General features: G+C 38.0%; 1 protein-coding gene across 1 annotated transcript; it reads right to left on the bottom strand.

Annotated features, from left to right (window-relative positions):
- Positions 1 to 568: 568 nt before the first annotated feature.
- On the bottom strand, positions 569 to 27976 carry LOC139721311 (proton-coupled zinc antiporter SLC30A5-like). Its single transcript, XM_071632632.1, has 17 exons — positions 27844 to 27976; positions 26315 to 26417; positions 23130 to 23252; positions 22469 to 22535; positions 20916 to 21001; positions 18714 to 18801; positions 18039 to 18123; positions 16619 to 16695; positions 14431 to 14601; positions 13451 to 13739; positions 11192 to 11403; positions 10842 to 10999; positions 9393 to 9522; positions 7623 to 7971; positions 5201 to 5427; positions 4337 to 4465; positions 569 to 1952 (listed from the first exon to the last, which is right to left on the bottom strand). Exons 2-17 carry the CDS (start codon positions 26356 to 26358, stop codon positions 1773 to 1775), a joined length of 2415 nt encoding a protein of 804 aa, XP_071488733.1. The 5' UTR covers positions 26359 to 26417; positions 27844 to 27976; the 3' UTR covers positions 569 to 1772.
- Between the last annotated feature and the right edge of the window lie 10 nt (positions 27977 to 27986).

Genomic DNA, 27986 nt, shown 5'->3' on the forward strand with positions numbered 1-27986 from the left:
TGTTACTAGATTTTCATTATAACCGTGCTCTTATAAACGTGTGCTTCTGTGCAATAATCGTGCAATTTGAGAGGACTTCGTAATGAGTTTTTTTTACATTTTGCTTTCAAGTCTCCACAACTTTTGGGACCATAATGAAACCACAGCCATTTTTATAATGGCATGTCACCCCAAAATGGGCACAATTTTGCAATTTTGTGTACATTTCCTATAGAGAACACTGCTCTGTCATAAAACTCACAAAAACTGACTGTTTTTACCATTCATCATTTATTTCATGCTAATTGTGGTAGAAAAGTGGCTAGTGACAATTTCTGATTAAAACAACAAAGAAAAACCAAAAGTTAAACAACAGAGAAATACACAAGAAATTCCAAAAACAATAAAATACATGAGAATTTAAATGACTTGGAAGTTTTTATGACGAACAGGCTAAAATAAAATGTTGGGTTTAATCTGCATAATCAAGTGAAATTACTGATGATTGAAAAAATGATAATCTAAGAAAAAAAATTAAGGCATCTTTACGATTTTGACGTGGGTGTCACGCCTGCTGAATTTTGTCGCAATCGCGCCACTGACGGCCAAAATCTCAGAGGCTCCCCCCTTCCAATCCCATCCCCCACCCCCAAATTTAGCATAGCCAAAAAAGCTCAGCCTGTTCAGGGTTAATACAGCATGATCAATTTAAGCTTAATCTGATAATCCCTTCATTGTTTATGCTGAGGAGTTTCACTTCCTGTATTTTGGTTTTGTTTTGTTTTTGTTTTTGCTTTTGTTTTTGGTTTGGGGGAGATTTTTTTTGGTCGAACTGATTACACAGCTAACATGGCTTGCTCCGAGTAAGTGCATAAATAGACCCTATACTTTGGAGCCTCTTTTCTCAGTAAACACTTTTCCACGGTATGTTTTCTTTTCAATATTTAGATGGGTTACGAGAGTCCATCTGAATTATCTGAGTTATACATCATATCAAAGCTTAAAGTTTGCTCTTTCAGAATCTGTCCTAACTTGAAAACCTATGCCCGGCATCTTTCTGCTGGTTTTGTGGTACACGGTCACACACACATGACAACAAAGTAAATTGTCCTCATGCACACATTCATTATTTCTAGTGTGTCGGCATCTCATACTCAAATTTCTGCCATCATCATTTGTGGATTGCAATTTGCAATTTTATATTAGTAACAGAGTGAATTCTACTTTGCACTGTAGGAGTTAGTCTTACAGTCTTCAGATTTAAATTCCTTCAATGTATGGTCGCTTTCTGCACATGACATTGAAAACAAGTTGCAGTTATCTTCATTTTGTTTAGCACACATAACAGGTCTACCAAATGATATATCTGGCTTCTTTCTTGTCTCCATAGAAACATTCACCTTGCTGCTCTGACCATCTTTCAATAGTCGCAACACATTTCAATGACACAATTCCATTGGCACATCATTAACGTAACATGTAATATCAATTCAATGTTTGCATCTTGACATCTTGCCAGAGCATTTCTGACCCTATCCTCTCTTTCTCCCATTACACTGTCTGAGTTTGTTTGTCTTCTTCTTCTTCTTCTTTGTCAACAAACTAAGCATGCATAGCACAAGTGTAGCACATCAAGTCAAGCACTAATGCCTGTAGTCACTTTAAGATGTTAGGTCATGTGCAGACCAGGGATGTGATTGGTATCATCCTCATGCCTACTCGCACAAAGTCTTGAAGATTCTACTACAGACTACTGCCAAATATAAAAGCCTTGTTTGAAGTTCTGTCAGCAATCAAACAGCCTTGATGTCATACAGCTGATTGTCCTGGTGGCCAATAGCTTGTATCTCTGAGTTCATCTTGAGAACTTGGTCAAAGGAGGCACTGAGACCAGACATGTGCTGAAAGAATGCCTCCTTCTCCACCTGGACAGTCAGGTTAGCTACACCTTGCTCCTTGTACACGGCTGTAACCTGCCAGAAAAAAAAAAGAGAGAGAGAGAGAGAATATCATCAATGGAAGATAAGAACTTGACATTATCGCTTAAGTGATCCCTCACATTTTTTCCCAAATTGATTTACATCCTTCAGGTCTATGTCAGGTCAATGTGTGTGTGTGTCACACACACACACACAAACCGCATAATGTATTTGACATGATCTCATGAACGTTTATAGTGTATCTGCATACAATGTATTGCTTTTGCATTAGTCCAAATGTCAATACAGGCAATTTATTTACTGGCAATTGCAATACATCATAATAAATAACACTTAATACATGTATATACCGATTGATACTGATTCTAAGTGCATTTTGCACAGTAACTTCTCAAATACTTTTTTAGAGTAACATAAGAAACTTTTAAAAATATTTATTGGGTCAATTTACAAAATTTTATGGCTGAAACAATGTCAGCTTCAGCCTAATCTGGCTGGGCTATTTTGGCTATGCTAAAACTGGAGGGGGGGGGGGGGGGGGGGGGGGGGGGAGGAGGAATCCGATCTCGGCCATCGGTGGTGCGATCGCAACAAAAATTTGGCATGCATGACACCCACATCATAATCTACACGACTATGTCGACAGATTTTTTTTGAAATAATCAATTTCTATTTCTAATTGATTAATTAATTATGTGAATTAAGCTTAAGATCATATTTTAGCCTAATTAAGAGCATTGAGAATCTACATTTTGGTTTGTAAATCTGTTTTAGCATATTAAAAAATTGTACATCATAAAACTTCCAAACGTCATTACAATTCTTATGTATTTAACGGTTTTCAGAATTTCTTATGTATTTCCTTGTATTTGGACTTTTGTTTAATTCTGTTTTTTAATTAGAAATTGTCACTGACCACTTTTCTACCATAATTAGCATAAAATCAATCAATCAAAGTGATTAATTGTAGAAATAATCACGTTTTTATGACTTTCAAAACAGAGCACCGTTTTCCATAGGAAATGTACACAAAATCACAAAATTGTGCCCGTTACTTTGGGGTGACATGATGTTACAAAAATGGGACGTGGCTTCAAACAAGGCAAGTGCCAAATTGTGTCTCCCCCATTCGCGTACAAGAAATTCATATTTTTCTAACTCCCAGAAGTTCATTGACCCGCCTATGACCTTTGACCTTGTGGTGACCTTCAACTCCCCAAGGGACATTTACCATCCAAGTTTGGTCACAAACGGACAAAGGGATCAAAAGTTACGAACCATAATCGAAACGCGCCATAAAAACTTAATGGGCCCTAAAAATTTGTCGACCCCTTTCTGTGACCTTTGACCTTGTGATGACCTTTAATTTCCCAAGGGACATCTACCGTCCAAGTTTGGTCACAAACGGACTTAGGGATCAAAAGTTATGAGCCACAATCGAAACGCGCCATAAAAACTTAACATTGGGCCCTAAAAGTTTGATGACCCCTTTCTGTGACCTTTGACGTTGTGATGACCTTCACCTTCCCAAGGGACATCTACCATTAAAGTTTGGTCACAAACGGACAAAGGGATAAAAAGTTATGAGCCATAATCAAAATGCGCCATAAAAACTTAACATTGGGCCCTAAAAGTTTGTTGACCCCTGTCTGTGACCTTTGACCTTGGTGGTAACCTTCAACTTCCCAAGGGACATCTACCATCTAAGTTTGGTCACAAACAGACAGATTCATCAAAAGTTACGAGCCATAAACGAAACGCGCCCCAAAAACTGAACATACTTAAAATTGAAATCCTCAGTAGAGAGTTATTCAAGTTTTTGTAGCGTTACGGACAGACGACAGACAGACGGACGGATGGACGATGGACGGACAGACGGACGACGGACGGACGGACGACGGACAGACGACGGACGGACAGACGACGGATGGATAGACGCCGCAGGCGATCCCTTAGTCTCACCACACCTCCGGTGGGCTCGACAAAAAGTACACGCAGATGTTGCAAATTGGTCTCATATGTTGACTTGAACAGAGAAAGTCAAGAAGCTTTGCAACAAGGCCTTCCTGCGTTACAGAATAGCGCATAATGTCAAGGGGAGGGCAGATTCCCACCCCCACCCCCCCCCGCCCCCCCCCCCCCGGCCCTTTTAGGGTTAAGCAGAGGCCAACGTGCTCCCAAATGTAACTTTCTATTTTTTAAGTGTGTATGGAGTGCTGATGCAATGTACGGCATACATTGTAAAACACCACAAAAAGGGGAAAAAATGATACTTGTATCTTTTGTTGCATGTCTGCAGGATAGTACTGGCCAATCTCAAGACTTCTCCACAGAATGAACATACGTGTATCATGTACATATATCTATTACATAATATTCCTCTGTTACATTGAAAGGTAGACTGTAGACAGACAAACCTGCTGAATGATCTTTTGTTCATTGGCTCCTTGCTCAACTTGTATGTGTAGTGTCCCTGTGATAAGATCTCCAGTATGACGCCAAAAATGTGGATTTCTGTAGGACAGCACACCCTGTATTGACCGCACCTACAGGCATTAGTACATAATACGGAAATGATTAGCACCAGACATTATGACATCTTCATAAAAGATGGATAAACATTTTGATCAACCCTCCTCGATATTAACTGAGAGAGACACCTGTTTATGCATATTCCTTTTTTTTTTACATGAAACACATGAATTTATTCCATCTTCAGCCAAAATTGTACCACTGAAAACTTTGACCTCAGTGGTTGTTGAGGTAATGAAAGTGCACCATATCTCATTCACAAAATGTGAGGATTTAATGTTCATCAAGTATGGCAAAATTAGTCTTGACACTTTACCACTAGGCTATTAAAGTTCAACTCACATGTCACTACCTATGTGAACATGGTGGCTTAAAGGACAAATCCACCTTCATATACTGTACATGTGGATTGAGTGAATGCAGCAATATTTAATAGTAGAACACATCAGCAAAGTTTGGGGGAAATCTGACAATCCGTTCAAAAGTCATGAATTTTGAAAGTATCTGCTCAGTCACTGCTGGTTGAGAAGACTACTATGGCATATGATGTCACATTCTTAAAACAATATGAGGAAAATATAAAGAATATTTCACACAATTTAATTTTTTGAAAAAATAAAAGTGCACCTTTCCTTGACTTGTCACTGATGTATGTTAAGGGTGATATCGTTCTGAAAGAGGCAAGTCAATTGTTTTTTTATTACACGAGAAAAGTGAATATCCGATGTAAAATTTTCCTTCATGTATACCTTAAATAAACACTCATTCAATCCTGATTCAAGTTCTGGTGGTATTCTCTGGAGCAAGATGGCTGCTGTATCCCTTAGCAACGGACCCACACTGATGAGGATCATGATAGAGATGAAGATGGAGCAGATAGGATCAGCTACGAGGAGGCCAAAGTTTTCTACCAGGAAGGCAGATATGATGACACCTACACTGCCCATAGTGTCTGCTAGAACATGCAGGAACACACCTTAGAAATGAAAGTAAAAAAGAGAGAAAAAAAAATCAAAAACAAAGAACTGTAAAAAGAGATGCCTCTGCAATGTTAAATCATTTGACTGCATTCTATACTGCAAAAACTGTTATTACCTCCACCAAGAAGGTTTGTCTGTCTGTCTGTCTGTCTGTCTGTCTGTCTGTCTGCAAAATAACTCAGAGTTGTACAAAGACATGGAGCAGATGGAGCAAACTTACAGAAAAAAGTTGATAAGGGTACAAGAAATGGATGACTAAATTTTGGTAGTGATCTAGATCTCTGTTTGGATCCAGAATATATATTTCAAGTTTTGTTTTGTGTTTTTTAAAGGATTTTATTTGGCAAATGGGCCAACAAACGAGGAGAGTTGATGGTGGGCATATTTTGCCTTTTACACAATATACAAGTACATGTACGTATGTGCACTGAACACACACTAGGGGGGCAGCATGCAGGAAGCTGATGAGGGTGACACTAAAACAGCTTCTTTATCATTGGATATACAGGTAAAGTGATTTTCAGCTTGGGAGTATGGGGGAAAATGAGCAGTTACATTGCACTTGGCGATGGTCTGTGCTCTCAAAGTGCTTTTCTCATTTTCATGATGGTTTCATTTCTGCAAATTTAACAACACACCTGATCTTGATCGCATACATGTACTTTGTACAGCGCTGAAGTGAATGAACAGACAATTTTTATGCCGCACAAAAGACTGTCAGATCCAAATTATGCTGTGATTGCTTTGTGTTTATAGTACACTCTCTAAAGGAATACTGATGTGTCAGAAAATATGGTTGAAGTAAGAAGTACATTTGGTATGAAGATCAAAATGGCTTATATGAATAACATGACATGTTTTGATGATTACTACAGATGAGGCATCACATCATAAACCATGCTGTAGGCCTATCTATAACATTCATCAGTGGAAAAAGTTGTGTATGCTGAATCTACGGCAGCAAATACACTGTGTTTAATGGGACTAGGAATACTATGTATTGCGAAGGTTGGCTGAACTTGAATATATGTGACCGTGCACCTCAAAACGACATAAAGTCGCACACACTGATTTTGCGTGAGGACTGAAAATAAGTGAAATGGGTCAACCTAGCCGAACTTGACTTATTCATATTTTCTGAAAGAGCGGGTCTTCTTTTACATTATGCTAAAATTTGGTATCATAAAACGGGCAGGAAAGTGTGTTTTTTAAGTTTATTTCGAACATTTTTGGTAGAATAGTGTGATTAGGTGTGTCTTTAGAATCCCTTTTTCATTTCTAAAAAACCTTGTCCACACTCTTCACTTTCAACTCTAATTACTTTTGAAAGGATAGGGCTACTAATTTGAAAGTTGACATTAATTATGGACAGAATGTGTTAATGAGGCATGCTTAATTTCAATTTAATCTAATAATCCCTTCATTGTTGTTACTCTGGTGGTTTACTTCCTGTTTTTTGTCCCATTCATCACACAGCCAGCAAGGTTTGGTAAAGATTAAGCGCTTGAATAGACACTGTACTTCAGAGCCTCTTTTCTCAGTTCACACTTTACCTGAGTTTGCGCTTTCTTTCCAATATTTAGATAGGTTAGGAGAGTCCATTTGATTTGAGTTATACATCATTTTAAAGCTTAAAGTCTGCTCTTTCAGAATATGGTCTTAACTAAAAATTAATGTCTGGTGACTTTTTGTTTGTTTTGAGGTGCAGGGTCACATATTCGGAATCCACAAAACGTATTGAGTATAGCTTTATATGCAGCCAGTAAATCTCAATGCAAATTGACAGTTACTAACATGTGAACACGCAGTTAACATATTTGATGATAGGCAATTCTACTCTAGCAGGCCTGCGCAAACATCATTTTTTTCTGATTTAGGTATTATTTCCAGACTCCACATGAAACGACCTGTACATGAAGCTGAACATGAAGTACTGTAAAACCAGAAACATTCATGGCATGAAACTTTGGCAAATTGGAACTGACAGCCTTGTTCATGGCAGGAAACTTTAGTGAATTGCCACTCGCATTCAATGCATCATGTAGAAAAGCCTTTTGGGGGGCACTTTCCTACCGAGAATCTTGACTCCTTATAGAATTCACAACAGTGTCATGCCAACAAGACTTTCTGGATTTACAGAACTGGTTGTATCAATACTGCTTTGCCAAAGAGTGCAATGAAGGTAATGTACCTTGCATGTTAGTGTTCTTGGCCTGGCATGGGCTGGAGTATTTCTTCTCCTCTTGTCCATGATGATGAGAGTCTTGTGAAGCAGACACACCATGATGATGATGGGAGTGACCATGACTTGATTGGTTCCCACTGTGGGAGTGGCCATGGTGACTTGAGGAGGAGGAGCTATGAGAGTGGCCATGGTGACTTGAGGAGGAGGAGCTATGAGAGTGGCCATGGTGACTTGAGGAGGAGCTATGGGAGTGGCCATGGCTGGAGCCTGTTCCACCCCCATGACTGTGAGTGTGGGCGTGGCTAAAGGCCATGATACCAATAAGATTGACAATGAGCCCTGCCACAGACACCGTCTAGAAGATAAAAGATAACATAATACTCAAAAATAGATCGGGTTTATTGCCATCAAAGCATGGAGATGGGTGAAAAGCCTGAAGACTTATAATTCCCCTTTGCAAAATGCTTTAACCCTACTAGGCCGGGCTATTTAGGTAGTTGATAGAGCCGGGGGGGGGGGCCTCCCAGGCCCCCCCTCCAGATCTCGGCCGTCGACCGCGCGATCGCGACGAAAATTGGCACACACATTGCCTATGATGTAATCTAAAATACCATGAAGTTAATTTTTCAAAAAATCATCATTTATACTAAATGATGCTAATTTATGCATGATGATGCATAAAATCAGACTATTTGGTATAAATCACAAAAAAAAAGCTCAAAACAGGCACATTTTTTGTGTAAATATTCTTTTTAGTGTCCTTAGCAAATGTAATAAGAAAAAATTGTGATATCAGAAAAAATTCTTCAGTATTTTATTGTTTTTTTTTAATTTCTTATGTATTTCTCTGTTTTTTCGACTTTATGTTTTTCATTGTTTTTTCGATGAAATTTGTCCGCGACATTGCTCCGAACAAGAAAATATGTTATTCATTGATTTTAATCAATAAAACAGTTTGCATTGAAATTGTACACGAATTAACGTTTTCGAGCAATTTTTGGTCTGACATGCATGTACATATCTATGCGTAACTTCGGAACCGCGCGCCCGGGTGTCGCAAATTTGGTGTCAAAAGATGCGGGAGACTCGAAAGAAAAAAGTAATGAAACGTCGCGGCGATAGCTTTTTGCGATTGTGATACATCGCGCGGAACGTCGAGGGGGGGCCTCAGAGGCCCCCCCCCCCGGCCTAGTTAGGGTTAATACATAAAAATGAAATTATTCTATACAATACACAGTATACCGTAAACATTATACAATTAGGCAGTTACATGTTTTTGCTCAGATACAAATGTGTACAATCACATGTGAGCCTGAGGAAAAATGTACATCCATCAACACATTATGCAAATTCCTCTCCTTTATCCTACATTTCATTTGACATAAACAGGACACATTTTTCCTCTTTCCTTCTTCCTCTACATACCTATTCTGTAAACCAACTCACCAACACATAAAGACTATGTAGTACATCAGCTTCGTATGATTTGTGACTCTGTCAAAAGAGTTGTAAGCAAATCAAGCCTCACTCATGATGTAACACTTATGTATGTCGTATATTAATTCATCACTTCATTTGTTTCACATTGTGTTTCTATGTGCATTATACTTAACTCTACGTGTATTTTGATGTACAGAGTACAATGTGTGTGTCGGGAGGACATACAAATCAAAACATCATATGACATCACATCAAATTTTAGAACAGACATGGAACCACACAAGACTGTTTGATTGACTGGTAATGTAGTTTTAAGTTGCAGTTTTCAATGCTCACCATGAGTTTATCTGTGTTAATATCAGGGGGATCCAACAGCCGACCTATCGCTGCTGTAAAAACAAAGCAGCCAATCACGACGAGGAAGAGTCCATTCACAAAGCCTGATAGAACCTCCGCTCTACCAAACCTGCATTTTAAAAACATGGGAGCAAATTATTCTCATCTTTGTGTAAAACCCTCCCTTATCTTATTCTCAAATTGTTTTCAAATTTGTGTTAAATCCTTCAATATCAGAATTCTTTTTAACTTTGCATGAATCCTTTCATCTCTGAATACACCTTTCACTGTCGGAATCTTATACCATTTTTAACTTGGCATCAAATCATTCTCCATCAGATTCTAAAATCATTTTAGACTTACTGTAAAATCCTTCCCTATCAGATCAATTAATCATGTTTGTCTTTGTGTTAATCCCTTCCCTACTAGATTCTTAAATCTTCAGCTTTGTCTTAATCAGATTCTTAAATTCTCATTTTGGTGTCATAACATCCTTTTGAAATTCCTATATCCTCATATCATATCTATCATCCTTCTCCCGTGATATTACCATTGGACATTTCTAGCTAAAATCATGGTTGGACAAACCCAGCAAACATTATACATGAAAATGGTATTTTCATGCAAGTATCGTGATCTTTCACCCTGACCTTTTACCTGTACACAAGTATTATGATGCAAGTAATTTCTACCCTTCCATTTGAACTGTCATTACCAATGAACATTCCTCACTAAAGATATAGCTCAGAATGCTCTTTTTTTTGGGGGGGGGGTGGGAAAGAGTGTAGTGAATGTTTACAATTTCATATCAATCAATTTGATCTCATTCCCCTATCACAACTGAACATTGCAAGCTGAAGTTAACGCTGAAAATTGGCATTTTAGTCAAAGTTCAGTTAATAGTCTTTTTATGTTTCACCTTGAAGAATTTTTTGGGGCCAGGAAATACGAAAATCCATTAAACATATTTCTTTTCATAAATCTTGAAATTACACTTGGCAGGACAAATATACAGACAGACAATTTAAAAACATAATGCCTTTGGCACCCTTATGGGTGGAGATAAAGAAAAATCAACCCTCATGTCAGGATATTGACAGAAGTATTGTAGTAACTGTAGTCTTGCTTTTGTATAATGCTCTCATTCAAATGCAAGCCCCTCTCAAGGAAGTATAAAATGAAATCTATCATTTATTCATTTGGCACATAATCCCATCACAATGTTGAGCACTTTGTTTTTACTGATTATGTATTAACCCGTTAAGGACAGTTTGATTTTGCTACAATACGCGTTTCCCATACACGTTTGCCTGAGTATACTCAGGACTCGTCCTCAACAGATTAAGGATTTATCAAACTCCACCAAAATCTCTTCTCTTATGTTGTTGATTTGGCAGGGAATTAAAGAATAAAGATCATGGCTAGTTCAAGCATCTGAAATACTCTCACCCAAAAGAGTAAATCCTGGTGGCTTTCCAGTGAGACATGACCGCAGCACACAGCCCTAAAACCAAGGCTGTGCAGTCAAATAACATGTGAAAACCATCAGAGATTAGCCCAAGACTGTTGGTCCATACTCCATACAACAGCTCCACAAAGGTAAACACCTGTGAAAATGATAGCCACATGTTAATCATCATCATTTAATGACATCTTAAGCACGAACTTACAACATACATAAATTGGGTGAGAAAGTCTAAAACCAAATGCACATACTAATAGCTGACATAACATAATTATGATTAAAAAAAAAAAAAAAAAAAGATTGAAAGGCAAACAAATGCTTAGCACAGACTCACAAGGTTGATGCAAAGGTAGTAGAAGATTTGTCTGGAGTCATAAGATTCCAAAATCTGACGTAAGAAATTCTTGGCCAATGAGATGAGAGATTGAGATGTCCTTTGAAGAGAGTCTCCAGTGAACGTATAGAGAGGAAGACCACCAGCTGTGTAGCCAACCAGGCTGCCTTTGGAAGATGCCTTGGGGATGGGATAGCCAAGAATTCTAGTGGCTGTCAAATAATCAGAAAAAGAAAACTGTAGCAGTATTGAAAGAAAGCAGCAGGGGCAAAAATCAGGAGAGAGCAATAGTCAATGCAAGGAATAGTAATGATACTGATATCATAATTATGCTACTACTTATACTTCTATTACTACCAATAAAGATAACAATGATAGTAAAGAATGGTACGAAGGGAAAGAATAAGAATAATGTAATGTAGGGAATGTGATAAAATATGACTCCTCTTCAAAGATGGAAATCATTTAAATTTGTGCTATGTAAAACTTAAGGATTATCATAACAACATATTGCTCTTCATAATGCATTGATCTATTATCTATTTTTTCCTCACATTATGCATGACAGATTTACTTGTAGTGTATAATTGCTTTGCCTCTGGTCTCAGAATCCTTTTGCACCTATTCTCATAACTTGAATTTGTTACTAATGCAACAACAGATATGATAGTATATTTATCTTCACCTAATTCTTCTTCCGTTTCTTCTTTTATTTCTCTTTGCATTTTTTTCTTTGTTATTTCAGCTTCTAGCAATGTCTGCAGTATTTATTTTGTGTCCCATTCTAAAAAAACAACAAAACAAAACAAAACTAGACATGTCGCTATGGCGACTGGTATGCCTCCGCCATAATGCATGATTCTCCTAATAGGTATGTAGTACATGTGGACAATGTGTGATTACATTTTCACAAAATTGGCAAAATATTGAAATGACACATTTGTAAGAAATGTGTTGAATGTTCACCTTCCTTGATCTAGGTTTAATTGGATGAATGAAAGAGCATGTATTTGGGGATTTTAGGACTTTTACTTTACTTTGACCCCTTCCCAAGTTTATGCATTGAGTAATTTTCAAGGTACGGAGAAAAAGTGCAATTTCTGTATTGAATAGTAAATTGTTACCATTTTCGTCTGGCCTTTGACCCTTGACATTTGACCCTAAAATTCATAAGAGAATCATTGTCAGGGAGAACATGCATATGTACTAAGTTTCAAGATAACTTGAGCCACTTCCAAGATATGGAGGAAGAAGTAAAGTTCAGCACTTTCACTTGATCTTTGACCTTGTGACCATTGACTGTTTTGGCCAAAAAAAAAAAAACACACACACACTTCCCAGAGAATCTCTATTGGGTTAAACATGCATGCACCAAGTTTAAAAAGAAAATAATCCTGCAGGCATTGCATAAATATGAGGGATATGGTAAAATTTTGAAGTGTTACCCTTGACCTTTAACCTTGACCTTTGACCCCATGAACCCAAAATTCCCTAGATAATCACTGCCAGTCAGTACATGCATATATACTATGTTCCATGACGATACCTTGAACCATTTCCAAGATATGGAGATAAAAGTGAAATTTTAAAATTTTTACTTGACCTTTTGACCCTTGACCTCATGACCCCAAACTTTCACCAGAGAATTTTGATTGGATAATACATGCATACACCAAGTTTCAAGAAAATCTCTTTGGGCATTGCATAGATATGGGGGAAATAGTGAAATTTTGAGCATTTGACCTTGACCTTTTGACCTTGACCTTGATCATGTGCACTCAAAAGTCAATAGGCACAACTTCACTGCCTAATACACATACATGCCAAGTATCAAGAGGATACCTCAAAAGGTTTTTTAGTTACGCTGTCCACAAACTTCATTACAGACGGATGGAAGGATGGACAACCTGAAAACATAATGCCTCCAGCACCACTTCGTAGCGGAGGCATAAAAACAGAAATCCTGACTTCTGACATAAAAATAAATGTGCCTGAGTTGTCCACAGTGTCTCAAGCAAAAGACCTGTGCAGTTCATTTAATCTGTTGAGGACGAGTCCTGGTTATACTTGTGTTGTAGCAGAATCAAACTGTCCTCAATGGGTTTTTTAAAAAGTAACGAAGTGAGAACCTGAAATTCCCAGTGGTCAGGATGCAATCATCAAAAAATAAAGGAACGCTACCCATTCCCCTGGTGTTGTTAGGGTTTAAGGCTTGTTCAGAACATCTGCCACAAAGAAAAAGTGAAAAAAAAAATGTACCTAAAATAAAGAGCAGTGCACTGAAGACCACGCCTCCTGACAAGGCATGTTCCACCATCTTGTCTTGCACCACCCTCCCTACAATGGAACCTCCTGAACTGTAAGACGAAGCCCAGTAGTAGCTGAGGACAAGTCCACTGACAAAGAGGGCATAACCACTAAAGCGTGCTGTACGGAATGTCTCTAGATGGTTGACACAAATAGACTCCACGTAGTAGTCGAGGATACAGAGAACCAGAATGAGGGCTGTAAAGGGCAGAAGAAGGGAGCTCCAGGACTCGGGTCCATTCTGTAACAAAACATTTTGGCAAGGTCAAAATTCCTATAACTGTGTCATGTCAACACCCTTTACTAAAAGACAGAATCATAGGTAAGAAGTTGGGGGACAATGAACTCTTGTTTAGTAGCATTAGGCTGATCCTATCCCATCATCATGACTGTTATGTTCACTCACTAGAAGTTGTTCCCTCAGGCAAGGCACCTTATCCTCAATGTCAGTCCTTCAGAGGAAACACAACTCTGTTAATCCTATGGTTGCCATGTACAAGCATTCATTTCTTCAATGGAAACCTAGTATGAAATAGATCATGTTCCAATTTCATCACACTGCACTGTGATTGGATAATTGAATTTGAATCTATACAGGTTAAAGTGAAGATACATACATATGTACAATGTACTTCCTGTATCTACAAGTAATGTAAAATGATATTCTTAATTCAAAGAATGACTCAATTATTTGTGTCAAACCCAATTGCCAGTTTCACTTCCATTTACACAACAAAGCACTGCCATTGTTTTGACAGACATAACAGCAAACTATTAAAAACTTTTTGATATTTATAAAAATATGAGGCCTTTCACAACAATTCCTGGTTTGTTTGGTGTTTCCTGTTATGTACATGTAGGAATTGCATAAAGTCTATTTCATACGTGAAAAACATAGAAAGAAAAAAATGCAACAGAAAATGGAATCCTACTTGATGAACAAAGAGGTGAATGAGGGTCCAAGGCAGCAACACAACAGCAGAGACAATAGTAGACAAGGCATGAAGACGCTTGGTACCTCCAACATCTACTGACAGCTTCCTTGACGTGTTCTTGAATGCTACTTTGACAAACAATAAGGCAACCAACAGAATGACTCCACCCTGGAAAAAAAAAAGAGATGAAAACAAAACATAACATGCAGAAAATTCCACAAAAAATCTGCTAAAAGCTAACTCACAGAGATGCAAAGACTTGTTTGCAAAGAAAAAAGAAAGGATCATGTCTTGACTGAAATCTTAAATAAAAAATAATAAATGAAAAAAAAATAGAATAAATGCAATTACGGAAATCAGCTTTTATACAACTGTCTTATTATCACTTCCTCTCTTTAAAAAAAAGCAAATCACCCCTTAAATAACAAAAAGAACATATCTGCACTACAATTTAATTTTAAAGTTCAAAGTGTTTTGTTGTCATGTAAAAATGTACAATCTTTTTTTCTTTTTTTTTTTTTCTTTTCTTTTTTTTTTTTTTTTGGGGGGGGGGGGGGGGGGGTATATGTGCAGAGTGCATAAGTGTTACAAATGTGACCCGCTACAACAAAATGGTCCTAAAGTTGCGCACGGTCGAAGCCCGGAAAATCGAGTTTGAAGTTAGAGCATCAAAATTGGTCAAAACTTACGATTTTCTGAATTTGACATATTATTAGAGTCTGACATGTCTTCTATCATCTGTCGAAATTTTGAAGCAAAATGATGAAAGGAAAGACCAAAAAATAGCATTTTTCTGGGCCATGTTTTTTTGGCGTTTCAACGAAGCAGAAACTGGATCGAACATATGGATTGGGCGCCACACATAGGCTCCACCCCTAACAACGACCAGAGTGATCTCATTGGTCAGTTTGCTGCTTGCCGCTAAACAAAGCGTGAAGCTCGCACACTGCCCAGTCGACTGGTGCGTGCAGGTGGGTTGCGCTATGCCTAGCCGCTTCTCCTGACATCCTGGTCACTGATTGGTCGGTGAGGAGACCGCCGACGCTGTGTTTGAATGAGCATTTCGGGGGTTGCTACGCCTTAACTTCTATTGTCCGGAGGTGAATACTGACTTGAGTGTCTCTTGATTGTGATTGCGTCGCAAGGAGAACTTTTAGGGCGCTTTTCTCGAAACAGTGATTTCCCAGACGTCTTGACATGCGCTCTTTTAAACATCGATATCTCCGCAGCCGATTATTTTTATAAGACATGTTATATATCAGTTTAAAGCAGAAAGATTAGGGAATTGTGTCATGCAATTTTCAAATAATCGACCTCGCCCGACTTTAGGATCATTTTGTTGTAGCGGGTCACAAATAGTACAGTAATCATTTAGTATACAAGACAGTAATCATTCAGTATACAAGACGAAACGCAAAATATACACAATGACATTGAACACATAATACACACAACAGCGACAGAAAGCACAATTTTCATTGTACTAATCGACAAAAGAGCTTGAAAGACACGCAATGCTTAAAAATGAATACAGTTCATGATAATGCTTAGCCCATTCTTGGCATTAAGAGAGAGCTGTACATTTTACAGACATTTCACCATTTCTACAACTGTCAGAAGAAGTTATCTAGGATATGTTACACAATGTACATTTAAATGTCTTGTCACAATACAAAACTGTACATCTAATTCCAAACTTTGAGTCTGTCATTAGCCCCAGGGAGGAATTGTGACAATGTAAAACGGCATTACATCAATGTGTACATGAGAACATGACTACATGAGAGTTAGGATGTTTTACAAAATAGGCTTTAGAATCTCTGCAATCCGACTGGTCAATTGTCATGCATTGATTTTTACTGATCCACACTGAGCCATGCGTCCAGTAAAATCCGAATGCATGGCCATGCGTCCGGTAAAATCTGAATGCATGGCTCAAGTCTTGTATAGTGTTGAAGGTGTACCAGACGCACGGGTAAAATGGTTGTACATATTTCATGAATTTACGGGATGACGCACAGGCCTATTTCGTGGATCAGAGAGAATTGGATGCTCTCATTTAACTTTGGAACAGTCTAAAACCCACTCGCTACGTTCATGGGTTTAAACAGTTCCAAAGTTAAACTCGCGCATCCAATTCTCACCTATCCACTCTGTCCTGTGCATCATTTGTATACTAGCTTACCTTATGGTCCGAGACACCAAGCCATGATATTGCTCTGTAGAAGATGTGTGTGATGGCACTTCTATGTGGACCCTCAGCTACACAGGTTAATATTAAGGATGGACATTTGTCATATCAAGTCTTCTTTCCAGCAGTACCACAAACATCCTGATTTTTTTTTTCTGAAAAGCTCCACTTCTGACCTATCAGTGTCTTTTATCATACATTGTACACTGTACTTTACACACCATGCATGTTCATACAATATGTAGCTATTTCTTCAATTTCCTATAGCTCTCTCTTTCAATTCACTGCAAAAATAGCTTTTGTCAACCTTCGCATACAAGGTCTGCAAATCTTTGCTCAGATAAAATTCCTTAATACTCAAAGGCAGTCAGGATCTGGTTTCGTATTAAATGTCGCTGACGTTGTTGGTATTTTGAGAGCATTTGTGAGCCATCATGTCAAAAGCATCCACAAGTCGGATTCTTCAGATTTTCTGTTTAAAAAAATAGTGTTAGTCCAATCTCTACGCTTTAGTTTGAAGTATAATTCATTGACAGACAAGCTTTACATCCAGAGACATTTCAAATCGAATGACAACAAAATACAGAGAAACTGCTTTTAAAGTTGGCTCTCATCTTTTTTTTTGTTCCGAGATTGTCCGCCACACCGGACGGAAAATATTGTGCAGTATTACATACAATATGTATGTAAACTACTATAGTAACGGTAAGTTTCGTTGAACCATTACTAATGAAAATTTATACTAGGTGTCAAAATACATGCGACTTCATACACATAAAGTTTCAGAAAGATTAAAGCAGAATTTCTGTCTTTTAATAATTAGCACAAGAAAAAGGGGAATTCTCGAGCAGCTTACAGCACATGTTATTTTGCTTGCGAGTCTGTGACTTGGTCTCCAGTGCACCAGTACAACAAGGGGTACACCAGAGGCTGCATTATTTGAAAAGGACAATAGAAACCATAATGCTCCGCATTTACGATCGATCGTGCTTTGCACCTTGCACATGAGCAAGTAATGACTTCAGTAATTTACGTCATCACCAGCTAATCAGCTTTGAGCAGTTGCTAGGGGGCGGAGCTTATGAAATTGCAGCGCAAGGCTCTTGCTCAAGCTGTGCAGCAAAAATCGACCCAAGCCGGAAAAAAAAAAATGCCTACAAATAATCAAATATTCCACACTTTTCTGGTCCGCTTGACACCTTGAAATTTGAGCTAGTGGTACTAGTAGATAAAACCCTATAATTTCCAAGCAGCCAAAAATCAAAATTTTCTATTTCTTATCATTACCTCAAATAAATACTGATTTTTCTTGGTTGTGGTGCTTGCAGCTTGTGGCTGCTTTTGACGTAGTAATGGGTCACATTTATCACAAATAATATGGCAGGTAATGATATCAAAAGGACATAAAGGATACGGTGCTCTTCTTGAGTCTGCTGAAGATCCACATCAAAGAGAAGTAGGCAAAGGATGGCTACAAGAAACATGAAGCCTCCTCTTGTCTGTGGTACATGTAGTCAACACAAGATAGATACATTTAATGTTCAGTTGTGGGATTATATGCATATGGTCTCACAAAGATGTACTTACAAATTCCCTCACCTTTATTAACTTTATACAGAACCTCAAAGACACCTGTTAAATTATTAGAGCTTATATCATGGAATCCCTGATGACCACTTACACATTTTTTCCCCTGTGAGTTTACACATGTATGTGATTAATCATTACAATTGTATGTAATGCAAGATTTACAGACATCCTCATTACCATAATGCATTCCATCGTATTTGATATTGTTATGTTTTCCATTGTTTTTTATGTATGGTGTAGCTATTAAACAATATCATTTCACTTCTCTTCTGTTGGGAAATACACTGACAAGACCTCTGGTCTTCGTCATTTCCATGTTTCATTTATTATCATCATCATGCCATGTATTGCATGCTTGTTTATGCATGAAGGTCGCTTCACGGTTTATGTGATGATAAATTTTCTGTGTTCTTTATGTTAAGTACAGTGCGGTGTATGTTATGTTTTTTAAACTACATAATAAATTCAAAGTTCAAAGTTGAAGAGATTGTATGCTTACCCTACTTGGCCCACCTCCTCGACTTGTGAACAAAGCAGCAACAAAACCACTCACTACAATATCACTGTGTTCAAACAGAAGGATTGTTCTAAAAAGGAATAAAGACAGAAAGAGATCTTGATACCTCAACGATCTTTACAGGAGAATTATAGAGGATTCAAAAGGACTACAGTACAACCATGCATGGATGAATAACTTTTCCTTATTCATACTGCACAATCTTTAGGTCAAAATTTATATCACTTATCAGGAAAGAGATCTCTTCTGTCATTTTACCAATGAAAAGGGCAACAACACACTACTGGACAGCTACAACACCTTTACACCTTTGCGAATACAAATGGCATGGTAGGCTGTTATCGTGTCCTCAGGGACTGATTTGAATTGGTACCTCGATATGTGCAAACTACAATTGTAAAGACATGGAGAAACTAAACGTAGAAATGTCACTATGGTAACTGGTATGCCTCCGCCATTATGCATGTTTTCCCACTAGGTCTATATAGTAACACATCCGGGCAGAATATTTTCTCGAGTCATACATGTATACAAGTACACTAGGTTTCAAGAAAATACATTGTACCTTCAGGCATTGCATAGATATGAGGGAAATAGTGGCATTTTGAGCATTTTACCTTGACCTTTACCCTTTGACCTTTGACCTTGAGTCTGTGCACCCAATAGTTGACTGGCACAACTTTGTCTACTCAAACATATATTATACGATTATGCCAAGTTTCATTATGATACCTTAAATGGTTTTATTGTTACGCTGTCCACAAAGCTGATTACTGACAGAATAACGGAAGGACAAGAGGACAGAGGGACCGCTGGGCAGACGGACAACCTGAAAATAATATCTCTCTGGCGATAATTTTTAGTGGTTAGTGGAGGCATTAAAAAAACCAATCAAATCATTCTTGTCGAAATGGGCAATTCTCTTTTAGTGGTTAACTCTTAATGTGCCAGGCCCAAAACCCCTAACGTGCCAGAGGTTTTTACCTAACGCCAGAACGTTTCGAAACTGCACTGACAATGAAATTTAAAACCGCCATATCTCTGAAACTATTGACTGTTTTGAATTGAGTTCTACACAACAATTATCAAGAAATGTTTGTTCTTTCGTGTCATGTAGTCAGTTTGCCATAATATCTCTCTGAACCTGAAATATTGCAGAAATAATTGATACATCAGAAAAATTATTAGAAATTATTGTGTAGTATGGAAAAAAAGAGTCAGTCGTGTTCTTTCTTCAATAGAACGCTCCCTTGACTCTGTGAGAAAGTTTTAGAGCAACATATCCTCTTTCAAATGATAACAAAATTGCGTTCTAGAATTGTATGATTCCAAAGATACTAGCAGTTTATTTTGTCTTAGCAATTTCTCTTTCTGCCTCAGTAATTCATTCCCAAATCTGAGTCCTTTAGTCCCAGATCCTGTATTTGAAACTGAAGTGATTGTCCCGGGCCCTGGAAGAGCGTCTTTTGTCCACTTGAGAAGGAAGAGCCTACTAATCCTTCTTTTGTGTAAGCGGACCACGGGCTGGGGTACTCTATTGAAATCGGCAGGTCTTTGTCCGCGCACAATTCCTATGCTAGCGTGGGGACGATTAGTGACGTTCACCAAAACAAAAGGATGAAAGACTTGACCGACGAACGAAAGCTGACCCTCTTTGAGGGACAAAATCAAAAGAGCTTCCCGCAGGACAGCATCCAAGCGGAACAATGCAATGGAACCGCATAGACAATACACGCAGATTCAATAGCATACACACGTGTGGTTTACCAATGAGACTTTTGATCCATACACATCTCGCAGAGGGTGCGCTCGCCGCGGATTTTCCCGACGCGAAAAAAATACACATAGCTGAAAAATCATGTAATTACTCAAAATTTTCTAATGTAAGCATGCTCACATTTTCAGTGGAAACGATGGCTTTGCTAATCAGCTACCACTACATATCATTGGCAGTTTCTTGGTGTAACACATTACGGTACCAGAAGAAATTAAATGATAAATGCTTTTCTCGCTCTTCTTAGTCGCCGATCGGCGACCATGGCACGTCAGGACTAAGGTCGCCGTTCGGCGACCATGGCACATTAAGAGTTAAAGCTACGTAAAGGTTTATCAGCAAGCCTGCAGAATCACATGTCTACAAAATAGCAATACAAATTATAGTCATCAGAAATCAATTGCTTTTACCTTAGTGGGCCACAAAGAGTGAGACCAAATATCCACAGGACAGAAATACAGGTCTGAAATATGGCATGCCTTGTAACTCTGATCCACTGTGGAGATAATAAGACATAAACTTCACTGTCAAAGGGTGCGTTTATAAGATTTTGCGGGCCTAGAATCACTGTTTTGAAACACTGTTATGAAACACTGTTTCAAATCACACTTTCGTCAGGAGAGCGTTTATAAGATTTTTTCTCCGAGCGTGTTGGGGCTCTTGCTCAGACTGTGCCATTGCGCAACTCACTCTGCGCAGTTTTTCCTCGGCAAAAGGTCAAACAGGGTGCGCGCAAGGCATTGTGACGTCACATAAACAGTGTTTGCGATCGCGGTTGCGTTTATAAGATTTTTGAAACACTGATTCTACAGAAACACTGTTTGTAAACGCACTATTTTGTGCGTTTACAAACAGTGTTTCAAAACACTGTTTCAAATCACGGCGAGCGTTTATAAGAATTTTTTTCGAGCTAGAATCACTGTTTGGCCATAAACAGTGTTTCAGTGTTTCAAAACACTGTTTCTGGCCAGCAGAAAAATCTTATAAACGCACCCAAAGATACAAATGTACATGTAGTGAATGTTTTATCATCAGCTTAAAGAATACCAACATGTTGTACAAGAGGATCAGTAAATATCTATAGGGCCTAAAATAAACTTCACCCCCTTCTAGTAGATAAGCCATAGTCGATGAGACTGGAAAAAGTGCCGCACATGAATGCGTGCAAATTGGTACATTGTATGTATACCTGGGTGTCATGGTATTGTAGGAACAGGGGGGTGTTTCATAAAGCTGTTAGTAAAGTTACAAATGACTAAGAACAGCTGGTGATCAGTTCTTATGCTGACTTATGGAAATTCTGATAAGTATAGCACCGGTATCAAAACTGATCACCAGTCATTCTTAAGTCGTTTGGAACTTAATGAACAGCTTTATGAAACAGAGCCCAGATCATTCAAATTCATGAAATTCTTCCGTCGAGATGTTTTCATGCAACTGATTGACAAATTGCCCTACATCGACATACGTGTAAATAAGTACTGAATTGATCAGTGTTTTAGTAGAAGTAATGATAAAAGAAATCATAAGCGTACATACATACTCGAGCAGGATTCGAACCTACAATTGTATGACCCCTGATCTCCGGACAGGCGTCATCTCCACTAGACCATCAGGCAATTTGTCAATCAGTTGCATGAAAACATCTCTATGCAAGAATTTCATGAATTTGAATAATTATGCAGTACCCACTGCATGCTACGTATAGGGATTAGAACCAACACTTGCTGTCAGGCGGAAGCTCAGTGGTCTTGTGGAGATGATGTTGGCAATTTGATGAAGAATAAAATACTACATACGGTATTACATGTATGTAGATATTCTTATCAGCTTTCCTGGTTGCAACCTTTGATGTAAAGATGTGTATCTAGATACATAACCTACATGACAAAAATCACTAACTGAACTTGACAGAATATGATCAGTATGTATACTCAAATGAAGGAAGAGTGAATGAGCAAACCTGATGCTTTGTCAGTCTCCGTCCACTGGAAAGTGGTCTTTGTAGTACACAGAGTACTGCTCCTGATCTACAAGTTAGTCACAGACATGCATGAGAGAGTGGGAGAGTTTAAATGCACATTACTTGTGTTTGATCTTCTGTCACAGAAACCTGAGATATCTCTTTACAGTCAACTACTGATTCATTCAGGAAATATTTCACAATGTACAGAAAACACAAAACAGAGTGTTCTGACTAGTTTGAATGCTGTTAATTTGAATGTCTGTGTCTGATGCAAAGTAAGTAAATGCGTAGTATCATTAACACTTTTATTTTGTAAATGATTGTAAATTGAAAGTTGTCTGACCAGGGGGCAATAAAAAGAAGAAAAGGGGCAAAGACAAATTTATAACAGTAATTGGAAAGAGTGGGAATTAGCCTTTAAACTGGTTACTACACAAGCAGACAGCAGGTTAAGATAAAGTGGTCTGGGACCATCTAGGTTACAGACAAGGAGGATGGAAAAGCAAATCAGATGGTTAAAATACTGGCCCCTTATATTACACTGTACAACAGCATTACATATATAATACGTACACAAGTATGTGTACGTGTATGTGTGTGTACAAAAGGAGGATATTGTTTGCATCTCAGAGTGAGAGTGTGTTTCATCAGCTCTTACCCAGCTTTGATGATAAATACAAATATGACAAGGTGAACCAACTTGAGGACATCGTAGGAGATGAAGATACCAAGGGCTTGAAGACATTTTGTGACCAAGAGAAGAATGATGTATGGTGCCAACCTGACAGGAAGCAAATCAAAATTGAGTCCAGCTATGTGTTGTGCAGTATAATAATAATAATAATAATAATAATAATAATAATAATAATAATAATAATAATAATAATAATAATAACAATAGTGTACATACACTTCTATAGCGCAACAGTCCATCAAAAAGATGCTCATGGCGCTTTTAGTCTTACGGCTAGGAAAAGAAAGAAAGAAAGAAAGAAGAAAAGAAAAGGAATTATATGACATCTTCACTTTTTTGTTTCCTACAACATATTAAACAGATATGTTTTTCGAGATGTTTTAAATGATTCCACAGAGGATGACTGGCGAACAGTTACAGGGATATAAGACTTGTATCTTTCCAAACTTTTGGTCCGATGTGGGAGAAAGAACGAGTTCCCCATGAATGCTTAACTTTAGGTATCTGAAATGAAAAGGAAGTACATTGTAGATGATCAAAGTCTGCGAGGAGGGTTATAACAATATATATTCTATAAAGAATTCTGGAGATACTCGGGTGCAGTTGAGTGAACCACATGATAAACAAAAAGAGCAATTTTGAAAATAATTAGTTTTTCAACAAGAAGCCAATGGAGAGAAAGTAACACTGGTGTAATGTGAGCAGTTTTCCTACTATAGGTCAGTAATCTTGCAGCAGAGTTTTGAAGAGGCTGTAGAGCATTAGATTATCAAGCTGCACTGAGTACATCATGTCATGAATCAAGGTGGCAAACTGCATGAGTTTTGTGTGCTATAAAAATATTCAAAAAACATTGTATGAGCTCAGTATGTAATATAGTACCTTCAACCCATATCTGGATTAAAAAAGGCATACCTACAAATCTGAGAGTATGATATAGCTGTACAAATATACCTATAATACAAAGACATGACATATACAAGTACACTACACAAGGATTGACATTAGCATTGGCCCGCTGACCCTGGGCCACCAGTAATGGATGGTGGGCTACCCTCACTTTGTAGAAATACTGTCATGTAGTACAAATTGTATGCTAAAAATGTGTGTGTATATCATATTTCTTAATGTTTTTCTCAAACAGGAAAGAGAAGAATAATTCACAGCTTGAATGCATGCATTTCATTTTCAGCTAAATGCCATGGCAGGGGTTGCCAGATTGCTACTAGTCTTTATGGCTAAACTCAGTCTATTTTACTACCAAATTCAATCAGACTACTCTGGTCTCACACTTAAATTTCATGACCTACAATAGTAATTTTACTGCTGTTACTTATACTGCATATATAATCTAAAATAGAAGTAGGTATACCTGTATGTATTGTGGGATATAATCATTTCATTAATGTGAGGTTTCATTAAAAACTAGAACTATCACTCACTTTGTATGCTTTTCATTGGAAAAAACAAAACAAAACCATGGCAATGTATTGTTCAACATTGAACAAATGTCTATCTTGCTCACTGATAGTCACATGTGCCACACTCAAGTCAAGTGCTCAAAACCTGATGGAGTAAGATAATTAAATTGGCAATTTCTATGATTTTTCGTTTAAAAAACTGTTGTTACCATGGCAACACATTTGTTTGACATAATAACAAAGAATGAAGTTTGCACAACTACATATCACATCTGTCACATGTGCCAAATTTCAAGTCAAATGCTCAAAAGCTGAGGGAGTTAGCTGAATTCATATCATTGCATAATTTTCATTCAAAATATGCAGTTCCCATGGCAACACATTTTTCAACAATGATGAAAGATAAATTTTGCACATCTAGGTTATACCAAGATCACAAGTGCCAAATTTGAAGCCAAATGCTCAAAAACTGAAAGAGTTACATGTAGTGCAGTGGCATTGCGCGATGAGGTTGAGAAATGCGCGAAGAGGTTGAGAAATGCCATAGGAGTATACTTGGGTGACCCGCACCTCGTCATAGTTAATGTTTGCCCATAATTGAATCACATTTCGCCACTGAAATTCTTTGGAATCCAACTCACATACAGGAAAAATGCTGAAAATTCCAGTGGAATCACAAGTTCACTGATCGATATTGAAAATTTGCAGCTATCGTCGTCAAAGGCGAACGATGCGAAAAAGTTGCGCGCTAAGGAAGGGGCCCGCAACTCGTCACCCGCTCTCCCATAGACTTAACACGTAAAAGACGTGTGCGGTGACCGTGATGTTCCCATAGACATACACGTAAAAGATGCGTGCAGGTGACATATAACACGTATTCCTATAGCCCTATTAAAATTTCAGATTTTCGCGAAAAACTGTTTGGTTTTCACCACGATTTGCTTGGTTGTGGTAGTCCTGCCAAGTTTCAAGCGTACAGAACACAGTCCCGGGCATACATTTTTGTTCAGTGCGCTCAAAACGATTTTAAGCGGGGTGACGGTATTCGGGCCCCTGACGAGGTGCGGGCACCTGGCTATACATGTAAATCGTCTGTGCTATTTGCGGCAGTCGCTCACTGATATGCATGTACTGTACTGTACTGTGCATATAGATACACATCTGCACACAAGTTGAAAAGTTAGATTTTGTAAACAATAGTATAATGGTGAGTGAAACCCTTTTTCATTTTTTTTTTTTTTTTTTGGAAATTGAATGTGGTGTTGTCGTGGAAAGTGGTTTGTATGTATTATAACAATAATAATGAATTTCTTTCATGGTATATCAGATATATTGCATTCATCAACATGAATATTGCACGTTCGTCTTCGACTCGTGCAATATTCATGTTGATGAATGCACTATATCTGATAAACCACTCAAGTGCATCCAATATTATATAATTATTGATCACTGAGAAGGATATATCAGGCTGAGGTCTCCTGCCACAACATTTTCAAGTGCTTCTCATTAGATTCCAATACCATACTGCACAAAAACTAGCAAAAAAAAGGAAGAGTCAAACAGAGTGATATTTCATCGAGATAATACAAAAATACAACCCTACCTGATAGTGTCTGACAAAGTGATCCTACCTGATGATATCTGACAAAGTGTTATCTATTATTTATGGCACAAACATATGATCTTTATGATAAACTTTCAGCAAGAAACCAGATAAGTGCTCACCTTTCATGCTGAACTCTGCCAAGACTACTCTGTGAACCAAGCATGGTTGCAGGCTGCTGAGTCTTGGATGTAGCAAATTCAAAATTGCCAACACGCTTTATTCCTATCATATGAAATGCAAGACAGAAGTTAAAAAGGTTAATCTAATTTGCAACTTAGGCCTGTACACACACACAAAAAAAGCAAATTACAGATTAATCATGTTCCTTCACTAATAGACTTGTTACACAATTGATGTATATCAACAAATATATTACTACACACTATGTATTATACAACCAGAAATTTCAGGAACAAAATTAAAGAAAACAAAAACACAAATTTTCTTTCATCAGAAAATTACAGCTCAGCACAGGTACAGTACTACACACAGCGACACAGTGCAACATGCTCAGAAAACTTCAGATTTTCATATTTATTTACTTAAATTCCATATCGACTTTGGATGATTTCCTACAGAAATATTGGCGTAAAAATGGTCTTAAAGTGTCATCAAAATAATCTTTTGATTTTCACGTCAAAAATGAAGACGAGTTACAGTATGGTGTGAGTGGAGTCATTTCAAAACATGTCTCATGTACTAAATGCATTTTGTAACATGTTCAAAGGGTACCCCTACAGCAAGTTGTATATGATGTCAAAGCTCAAAGGTCTAGTAGGACATTTTTCAAAATCGTGACCTCCGCCCAATGGATTATACAGTATTTTCATCAAAGTGGAGGATTTTCTAGGTTTCTTTTCACTTTCAGCTTTTACAAACTAATTTCATCAAAACAGATTTGAGATTTAAAAACCTAAACTCCTTAGCTGCCTAAGGATGAATTCAGAAGGTAAAAGATCAGAGAAATGTGGACGTTACAATAAAATTTGTTTTTAGGTTTTCACACATTAGTCAGATACTCATCTCACTCAGGAAGTGTTTGTCCTACCGTATCAGGCCCTTGTTTATACAATAGGCCGCTCTTGGAATATTGCTCTTGCGTATGGAACAAACTTACAAAGAGTGAGACAAAAACGCTTGAATCGGTTCAGAGAAGAGCAACAAAATTGATATCTGAAGGGGATGTCATATTTAAAGGGGATGTCATATTTAAAGGGGATGTCAAAGGGCATCAATTCCGAGGGACTCAAGTATTGGGGGATTCCATCCTTGGACTCAGCTCATTGAGTATCGACGTGAACGTTCAGATACTGTATGATTCAAGTGTTCAAGATTTTGCATGATATGGAAGACTTTGATCCAACTGTTCTCTTTGTTATCAATGATCAATTTACACACGGTCATATTAAGTTGAAGTTGTATAAAGGAAGGAGTCAATAAAATTTAAATTAACCGCACCAGGCCAGCGACCCCAACCCGTACCAAAGGCAAAGTCGGTAACGGCGCCCCGCGCCGGGGTTAACAGGACATCAACTCCGGCAGGTGGGACCACGTAGAGTTGAAGTTATGCAGGACAGCAGGCGTTCTTACAATCAAAATTTGCCGAGTAATCATCACTTACCGAAAAAACATTCAAAGTGGAACTTACCATTAATCTGCCTAGCTTCTTTCAGTCATGCCCTTGATCAAGTCGGAGTGTGTGCGGATTATGGGAATGATATACGGTATCAAACTTTTCCATGGCCCGCTGTACATGGACACTGTTATGTGATCTCGCATACACGTTGTGCA

This window comes from Diadema antillarum, unplaced genomic scaffold, assembly GCF_040938485.1.
Source record: "Diadema antillarum isolate AM-2024a unplaced genomic scaffold, OU_Dant_1.0 scf00000141, whole genome shotgun sequence".
Classification (NCBI taxonomy): domain Eukaryota; kingdom Metazoa; phylum Echinodermata; class Echinoidea; order Diadematoida; family Diadematidae; genus Diadema; species Diadema antillarum.

What these genes read in the sequence shown, in the direction of transcription:
- LOC139721311 (XM_071632632.1), bottom strand. Translation starts at nt 26,358, where the DNA reads ATGCTTGGTTCACAGAGTAGTCTTGGCAGAGTTCAGCATGAAAG. An exon ending in GCAGACTCAAGAAGAGCACC is followed by an intron (nt 16,696 to 18,038) that starts GTATCCTTTATG and finishes TAACCTGTGTAG; the next exon opens with CTGAGGGTCCACATAGAAGT. An exon ending in ACTACCTTTGCATCAACCTT is followed by an intron (nt 11,000 to 11,191) that starts GTGAGTCTGTGC and finishes TCATTTTCACAG; the next exon opens with GTGTTTACCTTTGTGGAGCT.